Source organism: Nyctibius grandis, chromosome 13, assembly GCF_013368605.1.
Source record: "Nyctibius grandis isolate bNycGra1 chromosome 13, bNycGra1.pri, whole genome shotgun sequence".
In the NCBI taxonomy this organism is placed as follows: domain Eukaryota; kingdom Metazoa; phylum Chordata; class Aves; order Nyctibiiformes; family Nyctibiidae; genus Nyctibius; species Nyctibius grandis.
The window spans coordinates 18,007,023-18,022,646 of NC_090670.1; the positions used below are offsets into that span (position 1 = coordinate 18,007,023).

The 15,624-nt window shown below is 36.7% G+C and overlaps 1 protein-coding gene across 5 annotated transcripts in view; it reads left to right on the plus strand.

Annotated features, from left to right (window-relative positions):
- The window catches only part of LOC137669837 (phosphatidylinositol-binding clathrin assembly protein-like), a 31,223-nt gene extending 16,137 nt beyond the window's left edge, over positions 1-15,086 (plus strand). For 2 of the 5 annotated variants that reach the window (XM_068412164.1, XM_068412166.1), the window contains exons 9-21: positions 227-312; positions 1,398-1,521; positions 3,402-3,538; positions 3,861-3,964; positions 4,861-5,007; positions 5,464-5,523; positions 5,621-5,731; positions 6,618-6,734; positions 6,848-6,878; positions 7,387-7,507; positions 9,608-9,664; positions 10,001-10,108; positions 10,698-15,086. In XM_068412164.1, the coding sequence (XP_068268265.1) occupies positions 227-312; positions 1,398-1,521; positions 3,402-3,538; positions 3,861-3,964; positions 4,861-5,007; positions 5,464-5,523; positions 5,621-5,731; positions 6,618-6,734; positions 6,848-6,878; positions 7,387-7,507; positions 9,608-9,664; positions 10,001-10,108; positions 10,698-10,712 (1,218 nt within the window). In that variant the 3' untranslated portion in view covers positions 10,713-15,086. The other 3 variants (XM_068412165.1, XM_068412167.1, XM_068412168.1) reach the window with 3 other exon arrangements.
- Positions 15,087-15,624: the final 538 nt, after the last annotated feature.

Sequence of the window (15,624 nt, forward strand, 5' to 3'; positions counted from 1 at the left end):
AGCAGACCTGCTCTGGGGAATCCTTCATGTCTCTCTGGTGCCACTACTTTTAAAGAACCACAACTGGGTAGATAGAACTCAAGTGTGCAGGATGGCAGCAAAACACAAAGGCACGACTATTGATGTGTGGGGTTTTGTTTGTTTTTAGTGGATGAGGAAACTAATCTGTGTACTAAACAATGATGTGTCGTCTAGAAGCAGTGTTTTATAAATACTTTAACTTTAGGCACCCAGCAGCTTGCTTGAAGCACTGGAACAGCATTTGGCTTCTGTGGAGGGAAAGAAAACAAAAGAAGTCTCCGCTGCCAGCAGGTGAGCACCCAATGAATTACAACGATGCCTATACTTAGAATTTGTCATCTTCATAGTAAGAATTTCCAGGATTCAGCCATTTGGGATTCTCCTTGAGTTTTATTCACTTCCAAATATATCTTCCTAGAAATATAAATGAAGTGAGTAGTAGTCTGATAGCTTTGTCACATTTGAAATCTGAGTATGTCTGCCTGTCTCTCTGACAGACTTGTTTTTATGCTGTAATAAACCACTGAGCTGAGACCTTGTATATTATTCTTTTTTAGCTTTTACTTGTTTGAAGTCCTTTGGCTTATAAGACTTCTAAGGTGTTTGGGTTTTGAGGCTCTTTTACCTGAGATAGGATGGTATTTATTGTCAATTGTCTACCTCAGACTGTGAATTTATCTTAACCTGCTTATAAAAGTTCTTCAGTCCCTTCTCAGAACAGCCAAATTAGTTTAGATGCTTTGTTCTGTCAGGAGTTGTGTTACTCTTTCTGTCAAGAATGGTATCAAAATGTATGAACAGTACTTGACTGAAGAGTGAGAGATCTCTATTGGCACAGGCGTTTTACCCCAGAAGCCTGGTAAATATTGATAAATGTATCAGTGTAAGCTACATTCCTGAGTTGCTGTCTTGGTCCTCAGGTTTGTTTTGTTTTTGTTTTTTTTTTTTAAGTATCTGAGGATTCACTACCACAGTATGCTAAAAAGTATACTATATAGGGGATAACTTCTGTGCTTTGTTTACTGTTATATGTATAATACGTACAAACAAGTTTTCTGTACCTCTGCCACTTGAACAGAATAGAATTCCAGTCTAGTCTATATGACCTTAAAGAAAAAAGACAGCTGGTATGTTCTGCACTTTCCAGTTCCTACCTGCTGAAACTTGAGGGAGTAATCCTGTGTACTCATGCTGTTTTTTCACCAAACTCCTTCATTATGGGGGTGTATGCTTCTCTGTACCAGGGAGTAAGGGAAAAGACGGGAGTGGAGGGGGAATGACACACGACTAGATAAGGCATTTGATGATTAAACTGTAAGTGATGTATACCTGACTGTTTTTCTTAATAAAACTTTTTTAATTATTACTGTTTTTAGAGCTAGTGCCCTATCCAGTGCTGTTTCCACACTTGCCAATACAGGAATGTCATTTAGCAGGATGGATGAGAAAGAAAAGCAGCAGGCATTGGAGGAGGAACAAGCTAGACTGCAGGCACTTAAGGTACTATATTTTTTATAAGTTTGTTTTCTGAGATTTTTTTTTTAACTGGACACAGGTGAAAACCGGGATTCGCTTAAAATAGTGTATGGTGGGGGAACTCTCATCTTAAGAGAGGCCAAGGAATGATTCTGCAGGATGCAGGCATGAGGGCTGCCAATCTGTGGTGATCCTTCTACCAGGAATGTGATTACTCCTGGTAGAATAGCAGACACTGATATGAATAATTTATATTCTTCCTTACAAGAGATTGTTACTTATTTCAAAGATTCACACAACGAGTATAAAGCATTTCTAGGTTACATCTCAGCAGCTCAACATACAGCATTGCTATTGTAAGACTGATTGGTAGGAGGGAATTATTTTTCCCCATGATGTATGGAATATGGCTTTAGTGTGATTCTTCCGTCATGTTGCTCATAGTGGGAATATACGCTATAGTTCTGCCCATGTTTAAGTGCTCTTATTTATAATTCTGTAATTTAGTTTGGAAAACTCTTTGAAATCATACATGTTTAGGTATAATGTATGAACATTGAATAATAACACATCTGAAAGAAAATCAGTGTTCTCTCTCTTGGTTCCTTAATGCACTTTCCTTTGCTCATTGGTACTTGGCGAGTAGTTCTCTTAGTAACATCCCTCTCAAGGCCTGAATCCTGATCCTTCAGGTCCTTTTAACCTGTTTATAACACTGTTTCCTGAGAACATATGCAGTATAAAATCTTGAACAAGGCAACATGCTTCTCTTGCTGAAAGCTAAATCTGTAGTTCTGTCATGTCCCAGACACACACAAGTGGGGCAGTTGGGAATTTTTCTTGTCTTGCTTTAATATCTCTAGACATACCTGAATGATGAAGCAACTCTGCTCATGTCATCTGGAGACTACATTATGAGAGCTTTAAAACTATTTGGAGCATGAAAGTAAATTTTGGTAATGCAGAGTTGAGTTTCATCTCTGGAGTTATAGAGGTCTGTTGAAGATTCTCCACTTTCCTCACTTGGTGTAAGGCATATTTTTCAAATCAATGTGAAGCAGGTTTTTTGCTATTAGACTACAATCTTAGTGTGCCTTGCTGCCTGCTGCTGAACTGCTTCACTTGAATCTCAGCAAGTATTGTGATGTTGTTTGTTTTTTTGGTTGGGGTTGTTTGTTTTTGTTTTTCAGGAGCTGCATCAGATGTATCCCCTCTTCACTGTCTCCCTTCTACGATAATAGGACTTGTAGCTGCTATAACAGAATAATTAAATCAGTTGATACAAATTTTCATTTGAGGGAAGCTTGCAAGCTCACTCAATGTTTCACTTGAGGAATGTAAGCAGTGTAAAACATACACCTGTGCTTTGACCTGTGCTGTATAAATGCAGTGGGCATATCTAGAAGTAATGAGGGATATAAACCTAAAATTAACAATGTAAACTAGATTTTTATTTTGCTAGTTTAAGAGCAACACCACATGGTTATTGTTAGTATGCACATTGTCAGTCTGACTTCATAACATCTGAACTGAACTATGAAGACATCCTAACAGCAGAGAGAGAGATGAGTCTTCCTGAACAAAGGTCCGTTGACCTGTTTCTCTGGGTGACCATGAAGGGAGCCTAGAATGTGTAGTTTTACTTCTAGGCAGTTACAGGTAGTTTAAAAAAAAAATTATTTAAAATCCCAAGTACCACCTTGACTTTTAAAGGGTTTGTTAAAACAAATACTCTTATCTCTAATTTCAATAAGTAAAACAGTTATTCTTCTGTAAAGTCCTGAAAACAGAAAGATGATTGAGATCATCATTAAAATTTCTTCTTGGAAAAGTTCTTCAGGACCTTCAGGAAGGGTTAATAAATTCATAAAACTAAAATACAAACTGTGTATCTCATCTTTCAGGAGCAGCGATTAAGAGAGATTTCTGTAGTATCAAATTCCACTTCCACCTCAGCATCCCCAAGCACCTTATCAGGAAAAAGTGTGAATACCACTGTAGCTGTTGACCTCTTTGCAGTACCAGCACCCACAACAAATAGGTGAGAGATACTTTGTTTTCTGAAGCAAGCAGAAATTACTGCATTGGCCTGTAGCTCCACAATCAACTGCAAAACATTGATCCTAGTTACTTCTCAAGTACTTCTCAAGAATAACCTTTGGTGATGCTTTCCTGGTGTATTCACAGGGATTTTGCTATCAATCAGTTAAGAAATGCTTAATTACTAGTCTTGTTTTGTACTACTATTATTAATGGGCTACTAGTGAACAATAGAAAGTGAGATTGGTAGAAGTGTTCGTATAACACAAGAATACAATGCCTATTACATACCTTCATGTTTCTCTCACTCTTTTCTTATTCAGCATGCCCAACCTTTCTAGTGATCTTTTTGATCTTCAGCCTGCATTTGTTCCAACTGTGCAGAGTACTCCAGCTATATCAACATCGGCAAGCAGTGCTTGGGGAGGTGAGCTGATACAATGATTTGACTGTCTAAACGATGGGTGAATTCTTAGAACACAAGAATGAAATACAGATTCATACTTAATTGAATCTACATCTTAACCCTTAATTACTTTGCATCCAAGCATTTCTATCCTTGACAGAATATTCAGTAAATCATCTGAAAGCTCTGGCAAACTGTTATAGAAAAGTTACTTAATTTTAACATGTAGCAGTAGTGTTAATGTGCAGTAGTTGGAATGAAGGAGCTATTCAATAAAGGGGACAGGTAGAAGAAATGTAACTAAAAATAAAAGTTTAAAAATGCTGGGAAATATAAACTAAGCAGATGTAACTGAAAAGATGCTGGACTAGTATTTCCATTCCATTAAGTGATATTTAATATACTTTTCATTTAAAAGGTGTTGGTGACTTCAAAGTCCTTATAACAAAGCTGCTGTTCCTGGTTTCTTGGGTACAGCATTCTCTGTACCCTCATCCATCCCTCCGAAGAATAATCAGGATAGATGTCAAAGAAATGTCTTAAATGCTGAAAGAAGGCAAAGGTGACACCAATGTAATTGTTGGTGTTTTAATAGGTGGAATTGATACCCTTATGTGCTATTTAAAAGGTAAATTCTTGAAGCCAAAAATGTAGTATCTAACTTTTTTGACTGACAGATGTTCTGTCATTCTACTCCTCCCACCCAATGGCAATAGTAGAATTATTTTCCCTAAAAAAAGAGAGCTGTTAGAATTTTTATCTGAAACTAAGAATTTGTATCTTTAATGGGCTGATCACTAGGTGGAATATTTACACCTTGACTTTGTCTAGAGATTCTTATATGCAATCACTTCAGTCTGTTTTTCTTTTCCATTATTTGTACTCTCTATTCTTTCCTTCACTTCTGTATCTGAAAGGTCCTTTCTCGTCCTCAAATGGTTGTGTTGGTTCTCCACCTCATCTGGACGTCTTTGACATGAAGCCAGTTGAAGAAGCTGTAAAATCTGCCACCCCTTTCATCAATTCTACTTTTTCCTCCAAACAAACAGTGGAACTGTTTAGTGGTAAAAAAACAACTAAACAAAACCCATGTAATTTCTTTGCAACTGGAGATGATAATGCTAATAAACTGGGCCATGTAATCATTTTGTGGTTTGGACCAATCTTCACTTTTTATTAACAAGTGAAAATGGTGCATTAATTCCAGATGTAGTAAATGATGTTTCCTTGAAGTTTTATTTCTACACTTGAAACTCATTATTTTGTTCAGCTTGCCCAATGTAGACATCCTAAGACTTGCAGTGTTGCTGGAATTTTTACTGATTTCTTTCAAACTGCAACCTCCTTACTCTTTTGTAATGAGGAAGGCAGGAGTTACCTGAGCTTTTCAAATTTGCTAAATAAAAAAATCCTTTTTTATTACTAAAAATTCTTAATTTTTAACTGCAGACTTTAATTTGTGGGTCCCCTCTTCCTTTTTCTCTCAAACTGATCTTTCTTTCTTCTCTCTTTTTATGAAGATGACTTTAGTGGTCATAAACCTACATATGCTTCTGTGTATCATCCTCTGACTATTGATGGTAATTTGATTTTTTTTCTTTTTAAACTTTCTGGTTTCACTGTAATGAGTGGTATTACTCCATGGATGTATTTGACTACTCTAAACCTTTTTTTCAGGTTTTTCTCTTCATTCAGCTCCTCCAAGTACCACCTCTTCAACAATTAATGTGGACTTTGATGCTGTTTTTGGAGGAAAATCTACAGCGCCAGAGTACAGGACTGCAAGTGGTAAAAACTAGCTTATGACTAGTTTGCACCCTACAGGCAACTGTTGCTTAACAATTTAGCTTAATTGCTATCGCAATTCAAAATTTAATAACTTAATACATTTGCAAGCTGATTATAGGACTGATAAGATAACAGGCAATCAGTTAAATTGTAGTTATTTACTTTAAAATTAGTTTTAACTAACCTCATATATTGTGTAATAATGGTTTCCTCTCTTTTGGGGGAATGAACTTTGAACGTGGCCCACTGGATATCTCTTAATGGGTAAGTTTATGTTAATTTGTTTTCAGTGCTTATGACTTCAGTGTTTTCTCTTGACACATGGTAATGAGTTCCATCTAACTTCATTGAGAGGCGTTGGTACTTATAAAAATGCAAAACTAGTTGTGTGTATGTTGCTTGAAGAATAGCTGAGTTGCGATCTTTCTCTTGGTGCTATTTTGCTATATATTCAAAGTCCTTATGAACACACAGCAAAGGAACTCTTGTGTACATTCCAGATACTAGCAGTATCATGAAATTACTGCTATAGTGTATTACAAGAACACTTTGAAACTATCTTTAACAACCTTCTTTCTTCAGTTTTAGGGGAGATTCCTCTTAATTTAAAAATACCATCAATTACTGCTGAAGTAAAATTAAAGATTCTACTAGATTAGTAGCTACAATATAGTATTCCATAAAAAAAAATAAGAGGTTAAACTATGCTTCTGTCTAAGCCTTAAACACTTCAAGCACGTTGAACCTCTACATAAAAATACTCAAACTACTTAGTGTTCTATAAAGAAAACACCTCTCTGGCTTATCGATGTCTTTTATTAAATGCCATGTAACTGTTTTGTTAACAGTTGCTTTTATGTTCTTTGTTTAGCTTTTAACTTTCTAGATGATGTATTGCAACCCACAGTACCACCACAAAGTCAAAGAGCCACTTCAGCCAACCAGCAAAGCGGAAAAATTTTGGCAAATGACCTCGATTCTTCACTTGCTAATCTAGTGGGAAGTAAGCGTGAAGCTTTTAAATTTAACTTTCCCATTTGTTACTGAAAACAAATCAAGCTTTTTTCTCCCAAAATACAAATACTTAGGGATTTTCTGTTTCTCTTTTCCCCCCAGATCTTGGCTTTGGAGGAACTCCATCCAAAAAGTAAGTGCATATATGTACTTATTATATTCTTACATGACTATTTGGTAGTCTCTGGCACAGTTTACCAGTGCTAACATGGCAAGAGCCCCAACTCTTGAAAGCAATCTGCTACCAAGTACAGCATCGAATCAGTGAGTTTGTGGTTGGTCACCATAACATGGTCAACCTTAACTTTTGAAGTATTTCACTTTAGTTAGTTTTGCAATTGCTGTGTTTTTATTTATGTATTTTTATGAAACACCATAAAATATCTCAGTTACATAAACCTCTGGTTAATGGTTATGCTGTACAGTGCAGTAATGATAGTTTACTTCTAACACAAAACAGAAGCCCCAAACTTCACGCTTACTGGGACAGAGATATATAAGCAGTTACTGAAATCCTGAGTGTTTCTTCCACCCATAGAATTCAGCTGTGTACGTGTATTAAGGCGTGTTTTGGTTTTCCATTATGTTGTTACTCTAGCTGTTGACTCTCTGTGAAAACTAATACCACAGTTTCATTTTAGATCGGATATGCAGTGGACCCAGCCTACAGAGAAGAAACTTACTGGTGGAACCAACTGGCAAGCAAAAACAAGCACGTCGACCACATGGAACCCTACTCCCTTACCCACTATTCCACATATGGTAATTCCTGTACTATTGAAATCACGCTTCATTCTACCAAATGCTACTTCCCTGCTTGAATTAACTTAAAAAGAATAGCAAAGGCTGTTTGGGGCAAGAATGAGGGCAGGGGGGCATGCTTGTAGGATCACTTCTTGAACTGAATGAGGTAGAGATTTTAGTATGGTTTATTTCCCCTCACTGTAAAACTTGTCCATTAAAGACTTAAATAATCAGCCTTTCACTTGAGACGTATCTCAGTTCCTAAGTTCTTTTTGAGTTGAAACCAATGACCCCAAACCAGAAGATTTCTGATGTGCATGTTTGAGATACTTCCCACCCCGCTTTAAGAATCCTAACTGTGTTTCAAAGGCAAAACTGCTGTTCCTCCCAGTTTTCACTCCTTTTTCAGTTTTGTCACATGAAACACCGCTGCAACCCCTGCAAGGCACCTTAATTATAAGGTCAAGCAGCACTTTGGACTTTTGATAATGTTCAACAGCAACTTTGTATTTTTAACACAGTACAGAATACTAACTGGAAGTTTTGTAGTTATTTAAATGAAGGGTTTTCATTTCTTGGAGGGATATTTATAGGCAACTGACTTTTCCTGTGCTTTTAAAAAAAGATTTTTTTTCAAGCATCTTCTATTCATATATATTTTTACAAATACAAACCACTTCTGAAATACAGCTACCTTGGAGGGAAGTAGAATGAATGTTCATCTTGGTTATATGTACAGGGTAATTGCCATATTTGCTAAGAATTTTGGACTGCTGTCTGACTTTATTTTCCAATAAGAATAGCTTTGCCTGTAATGCTTATTTTCCTCATCTTACATGAGTATGCTCATTCAAAATTATCAAAGCTGAACAGAATATTAAATCCAGTGTTGGACTCAAAAATGAAACTCAAAAATGCAGATGAGAGGATATCTCAGTTGTATAGAACTTTTATGTGAGACTTCTGAGACCATAAAATCTTTTTATCCCCTCTTGGTGCTCTAGAACATGTTAGAGTGCTGATGCATTCTTATTTTTGAAAGATAGAGACCACCTTAGCACACATTGATCACTGTGGATTTGGGTTGTGTGTTTTTATTTCGGGTGTTCATGTTTAGTACTTTCTGGTCTAAGCATCTGAGTGCTTTATGCCAGGTATCTCCTCACTCATTTGCTTGGAATTCCAACAATTAATGATGCAGAACTAGCTCAGCTATGAGCATCTTTAAAATCTGTGCCCCAGTATTGGAAAGGTCTAACTGTCCTGGCTTGGTCTGTGGCATTCAGAGTACTAACCCTCTGATTCACGTACAGTCTGCATACTCTTCTGTAGTGAAGTATTTTAACTAGCACTCCATTTGTTAATATAATTAGCACTACTTAACAATGCATGGCAATATGAAGTGCATGCATCACTGCCTACGAACATAACCTGATATTAGTTATTACCAGCTTAAGATGCTCTTCATTTTTCTTTTTTTCATATTGTGATATGTTGCAGACATCAGCAATTAGTATGTAAGCAACATCTACCTGATGAAACATCTATTGCTATTCGTTTCTTAAGCTGAATGGTCACTAGCTGCTTTGTTTTTTTTTCTGTGCCCTTCTCACCCATAATGAGAGGAAGAAGGAATATTGCATGCCATGCCCTCTAAACGCTTCTCACACAAATGTTTGTGCAAGCGATATACTCAAATCTGGCTGGATTTAGTAAAACTTCTGGTTTTGCTGTAAGTCTGACTAGTGATAGCTTTCTAGGCAGGGAGCCTATCCAAGTTAACAGCCATGGTTACTGATGTTACTGTCCTTGCACTTTTTTCCTCCTGCTTTAATTGTTTTAATAAAGGAGTTGAGCATAGTTACAGACAGTTAGGGTGCTGGACTTGAATCCATCCCTTGGTTAGAATTTCCAGTTCGAATACCTCTTAAATAATTTTCTGTCCTTACTCCTTTTGCTGTGCCAGAATGGAGTACACTATCCTGGATATGTAAGTCAATTTCTTGTCAATACGTTAGTTATTTTAAGTATTGAAAAATATGTATTTTTCACAGTTCTATATGTATTACTAGTATGCAAGAGCTTATCTAAAATACATTAAAACTTTCTTGATTGAAGGTACCTGCTCCTATCGCATACCCAGTGACCTCACCTCAAGTGCCTGTATATGGAATGGTAAGAAATGTGATTGTCTTGTATTCCTGAAAAACCTCATTGTTTCCTCCAGTGGGTTTCATGGCAGGCAGTGTTATGCTCAAATCATCCTGCAACTTATATGTATTGTTTCACAAGGTCAATAGTGTGTGAAATCTGATAGCTTTTTCACACTGTGTTGGAAGAGATTACTCCAGATTTTATACAGCAAGTTTTTTAAAACCTTTGACTTTACTATGTGTATGTGTGTGTCTATATGCTTATTTGCTACTATACTTACAATGTGAAAAGATGTATCTTCTAGAATTAATTTGAATTTTATATACCTGTTTTGTGGGGTTTTTGTTTTTCTAACAGGTACCTCCTCAGATTGGAGCTGCTCCTTTGATGGCACCCCAGTCAATGATGTATACACAGCCTGGTCTAAGGCCAACAAATCCTTTTGCACCTGTTTCTGAAACTCAGGTAAACTTTTCTTTAATCTTGAGATCTCTTTGAAACTTTAGTCTTGGTAAAAGCAACCAAATGTTTCATGAAGGGCTACTAATGTTTTTCTTCATTTGAAAGCGAGGGGTTCCTCAGCCAAGGGCAGCAGCTTTTGCTGGTGAGGAAGCAAATTCAGATGGTGAGACCATGCAAATGTAGGAAGCAAGGAGGAAGGTAAAAATCAGAGATCTAGTGGCTAACTTCTTACTGTGTCAATATTAAGAAAATGGGAGTGGTGAAGATATGTAGAACTTAGACTTCTATGACATTAGCTGGATACTTGGCTTAGGCATACTGACTAGAGCAGTGGTGAAAGCTTTCTGAAGGACCAGGTGGTGGGGAAGTGAAAAAGGCACAGACAAGAGATCATTCAAGTTGAAGAAACTGTGTACTGTCATCCAAACGTGTTGGTCGTAATGTTCTTTGTGTTTTTTTTTTTTTTTAAAGTGCCAAAACCTATAGTCTTAACTTGCAAGTAACAAGGTAGTTGAATAGATTCATAATTTTAAAACACTGAGGAACCATGTGTTAATGTAAGTGGCATTAACATGTAATCTCTACTTCACAGATACAGTTTATGTAAAGCCGCCAAAGCAGCAAGATGTGAGAACAACCAAATAACTGGTAAAAAAAGAAAAGACTGAATTTTAATCTTTCCATGATGTGTTCCTGAACAGGGCAACTGTTTCTTCCCTGTATAATACAATATTATTTTGAATTGCAATGCTTTGCAGAGTCTTGTTTATAACAGTCACTGCAGTGTGAAGTCATGTTTGGTCACTGATTTTTAAACTGCTCAGCAGAACACTGTATTTTACCGAGATTGACTCGGAAGGTGCAAGCTGGATTATCATCTTCAAAGCTGAGAAGAGGGGTTATGTGATTGCTCTACAACCTTATTCATCAGTGGATTACCTTAGGAAGTTAACTGAGGATGTCAAAGCTATTTATTTTTTCCATAAATTCTGTGGCTGTTGTAACCAAGACACAACACAAATGAAGTTGAGCAATAAAATTTTTATGTGCTCTCATAAGTACTCAGAGCAATGCTTGCATTATCATAAGGCCAATATTGTGTGAAATCAGACAGCTTTTTCACATTAGAATAGCTTATAGTAATTTGCAAACTTTATAATGTGAGTTTGAAATGCTGTGAATCAACAAGATATATACATATTACATATATAGAGGGTAAAAATAATAAATTGCTCCATTGGTATGTCAGTGTTACATGGCTAGTTGAAAGAGCCAGGCTCTGATACAGGCTGAAAGTCTGTGATGGAGTAGGGGAAACAAGTGTGTTACAGAACAGCGTGTGCAGCCTCCACCAGGCGACTAGCTGTACTTCCACCGAGTACCTTCTCTGCATTTTTTGTAGCTCAAGGAAGAGTAGCTTTGGGAGCCAGTGAATGTAGGTATCCCCAACAGCGGCAAATGGGAGCAATTTGAAAATCTTGTTGCTAACTGCAAAAGAGGCAAGAGATCCAATTTTTTTTAAAAGTCCATTAGGTCAAAAGAAGCAACCCTTGCAATAGTGCTGACACTTGTGAACTGGCAACTATATTGAAATTATCCAGCTGTAGAGAATAGCTTGTGCTGCTTTTCTGAAATAAGAACCTAGTTGTAAACCATGTAAAAGTAATTATTTTTAAATGTGTAAATATGTGCAAACTTTTAGATAATCTTTCTTTAATGCTGCAGTAATCTTTTTCCTCTGTAGTAATTTCAAGGTAAAAAAGCTACGTTAAGAAATCTGGACTCTTTTTGAGAGGAAAATCTTCTAAATCAAGTAATTTATAAAGTATGCTATTCATGATGGGTCAGATGTGTACAGACTTCTGGCACATCTTTTGTATTTAACAATCTTAATCCAAAACTGCAATTGGCTATGAAAATGCCTTATCTTGTATTTTTCAAAGTCTGAGAAAAAGTGATAGCATTTAAAAAAAAAGTAGGTAATAAAAAGTAAATGTAATTGGGAGCAACCTTTATTCCAGAAGTTTTGTGGCAGCATACAATGAAAAGCTCTCCTGTAAAATTCCTTCTACTAATGATTAATACTAAAGCTGGGTTTTCAAAAAATGAATAATTTTCTATTGTTACGATAAATAGACCTCCAGAGTAGCATGTCTTTTATCTTTTGGGGAGTCTAGAATTGCAGAAATGTCTGTCTCTCTCTCACTATAAATGCAAATAGGCCTGAGAATCTTGTTGAACTGTCCTGTAGAGAACTTCTAAAATACAACACTTTCCTCATAGTGGGAACAAGCCACCTCTTTTTCTAAATGCTTCATTCTGTCCAGAGTGCAAAAGTAGTATTTCTTAACTCTATGGAAATATTTTTGCCAAGTGAAACAACTCAAAAGAAACAAACAAACAAAAAAAACCACCACCCCTGTACCCTTGGAATCTGTAACCACTAACTTCATGGGAAATGGAACCATGCAGAAATTTAAAACTCAGTTTCTCAATGTGTACTGATTTCAAAAGAATTTGGACCAGTATAGAGCAATTGAACATTCATGTTTGAGTTGCAAAGGGCTTCAAGCTTTAATCCACCTTTACTGAGTTGAACAATTGTACAATTTTAAGCCAATGAGTTCTTCAGTGCCTATAGTTATCCTCCGCATGACGAGGGAGTAGATGCCATTTAGAATACGTCATTGTGTTGAGGGGGCTGTTTATTTAAGAAATAGGGAATACCATTGATTTATTCAGCATTGAAAAGTCTTGAGTTCAAATTAGACCAGAACATGGTAGTAATAAATGTCTGGGCATTAATGACAGAGCTGAGAGCGCTACACGCAGGCAGTTTCCAGCACTGTAAGCTGGCAGGTCTCTTTCATACTCAGTTGTGTAAGTAATAATCAGTTATTTTAATATGCAAACAAATGCCTGGCAAACAGTATATATTTGTTATAAGTTTATTGCAGAGCATTCTGAATATCTAGAATGTACCTTGCTCAGAAATTGATTTAGTACTAGGTGTAGTTTGCACTACTTCTGATTTGCTCTGGATTTTTTTCATGGTTCTTTGGTATCCTTTCTTGTAGCAAAGCTGTCTGATACCAATTTATTTAGTATTAAAAAAGGAGAAACAGCCACAAAGTACACCCTAAAAACTTCATAAGCTACCTTCTTTTTAGTCTCGTTCAGAATGTTTGATATGTTAAGACACGGCTTTCAGATTTATCCTTATGAAAAGATTGTTTTACACACTTCTCTCTGCACAGGACTGCTTTTTGCCAACCTCTTCCTCGTGCACGTATTGGAATGCATAAAATGGGAGAGTACTATGTTTTAAATAACATCGTTCATACATTAGAAGTAAAAAAACAAGGACTTAGAATGCTGTCAAGGCTTTTATGGCTCAGAAGTTGAAAAAACCACTTTGAAGACAAAGGTGGTTCTTGAGGGTGACCATAATAGCCCGCAAGAGTTGCAAATAGTTGTTGTGATGAGTAAAACACTGGAGAGAGGTGTATATAAATGTGACTTTCCCTTTTGTTTCCTTTCAATGTGTTTGATCAGAATCCTGTTCTGAATACTTTAGAAAACAGGTAACTAAGATGTCACTCCGTGTTTGTCTGAACAAGGAGAGAGACTTGGAAGTGTGCTGTGCGCTTTGCATTATTGTACTTTAGTGGGTCACTCAAGCCTAACTGTTGGGACTTGATGCTGCTACAGGGAGGCTCTCTTTCATGGGGTATACCGTAAGGTAACTTCTGGGGGAATTTGGAAAGGTTGATTGTGTTAGGCCTGTTGGACTTGAAAGCGTACCTCTTTTTAAATAACTGGGGTTTTCTAATGTTCTCTAGGTATAGTGTGACTTTGCCTCCAAGAAGTTATTGAATTGAATTTTTTTAAATTTTGGACACACGTACTGGAGAAATCTCAGTTCTGTGCACATAGTGGTGGAATACTTGTAGGTAAAAATAACACATGGACTTTTGTTTAAAAAAGAAACCACACACACCAAAAACAACAAAAAAACCTTCTGACTACAAGACTGAGTACAGGGTGTTTCCCCATCTGGGTTTTTTGATGTGTGGCAGGGAGGGTGGGGTTACAATTAGAGTAGTATGCACTGTGGATCGGTGCTTAATTTGTACATAAAAAGGAAAACTTTGGGTAGTTTGTATTGTAAGGACAACATCTAAAGGCACTGTGTATCAGTCATTTATTTCCATTAAAAAGATTTATATTTTTGAGCAATGGAAACTGTACGTGTTATCATTTATACATTACTGATAGCTAGGAATAGAAAACCTGTTGCTATTACTCTGAAGATGTATCTGACTTGTCATTGATATATGCATCGCTACTTTATGTAGATTCTCATGGTCATTTATTTGAAGAGATTGTAGTAACTGGTACAGTTACAACAGGAATTGTAACATCAAGTCTTTCAGTATATCTCAAATGTGTATCCTTGTGATTAAGTTTAATCCTTTACCAAATGTTTGGCTGGAATTTTGTCTTGGAACAATGACAAAATAGGTGCTGGAACAGATTTCCCTCACCCCAACCCACACTTCACATTATTTATTTAATAGGTCTTGTTTTGTATGTTATGTTCTTCCCCATAACAGGTTTGTGCCTTTTATTGGATATTTATTTTAAAAGGAGCTACTATAATTTAGGTTGTTCAGGCTTTTTTTCAGATGTATTCTTGTACAGCTGTTCCTTTACATGAGTTCCTTCGTTTTATAAGATTACAGAATGTGTGGAAAACATACTAGCCACAAACTGGAAAAAAATTTTGAGGGTTTATGTTCTATGAATTAATAATTTTTTAAAAAGACGCCTAAGCACAAGACTGGCTGTGTTGATATTTTAATTGTGGAACTTCACAATTTGTTAATACACAAACCGTTTGTGTTTTTTAAAACTGCTCATATCCAATTATTTGATGAAACAAGTTTTGGAAAAAAAAAATAAACTTTGGCACATGCAAGGTGTGTGTGTATGTGATCATTCTTTAATGTGTTCTCAGGCTTAAGGCTTTCCATAACACTAATAGCAACAGCTGAATTAGGATGCTAGATTAGTTTGTTAGTCTTCTGGGCTTATATTTATTGTGGTATTAGGCCTTGTTCACATTGTCAGTGTAGCTTAACTTCATCAGCTGCCAAGTTTTCCTTAGATCCAGTTTTCCGTTTGGATGTAGTGACTGGTTTTTCCTGTGCAGGGTAATTGGACTGGATTGAGGGCAACAGAGGGGAAGACACAAAGCGGTTTGTATCATGTAGGGGTCACTTCAGGTTCTCTCCTCACGTGTCCTACTGCATCCAAAGGGGAAATTGCAAAGTTAAATATTTGGCTTTCACAGAATTTTGTAGCATAGAGTCACTACAGTGTAGGAAGTGTAAGGGTTGTTCTCATAGATCTGTGTGTCACCATGTAAAAAGTCTCAAGATCAGTTTACAGCTGCTCACGTGCCTTCTGAGGGCTGGGGGCAGGAGTGCACTCCTGGGGTTGGGAAGGTTAGGTGG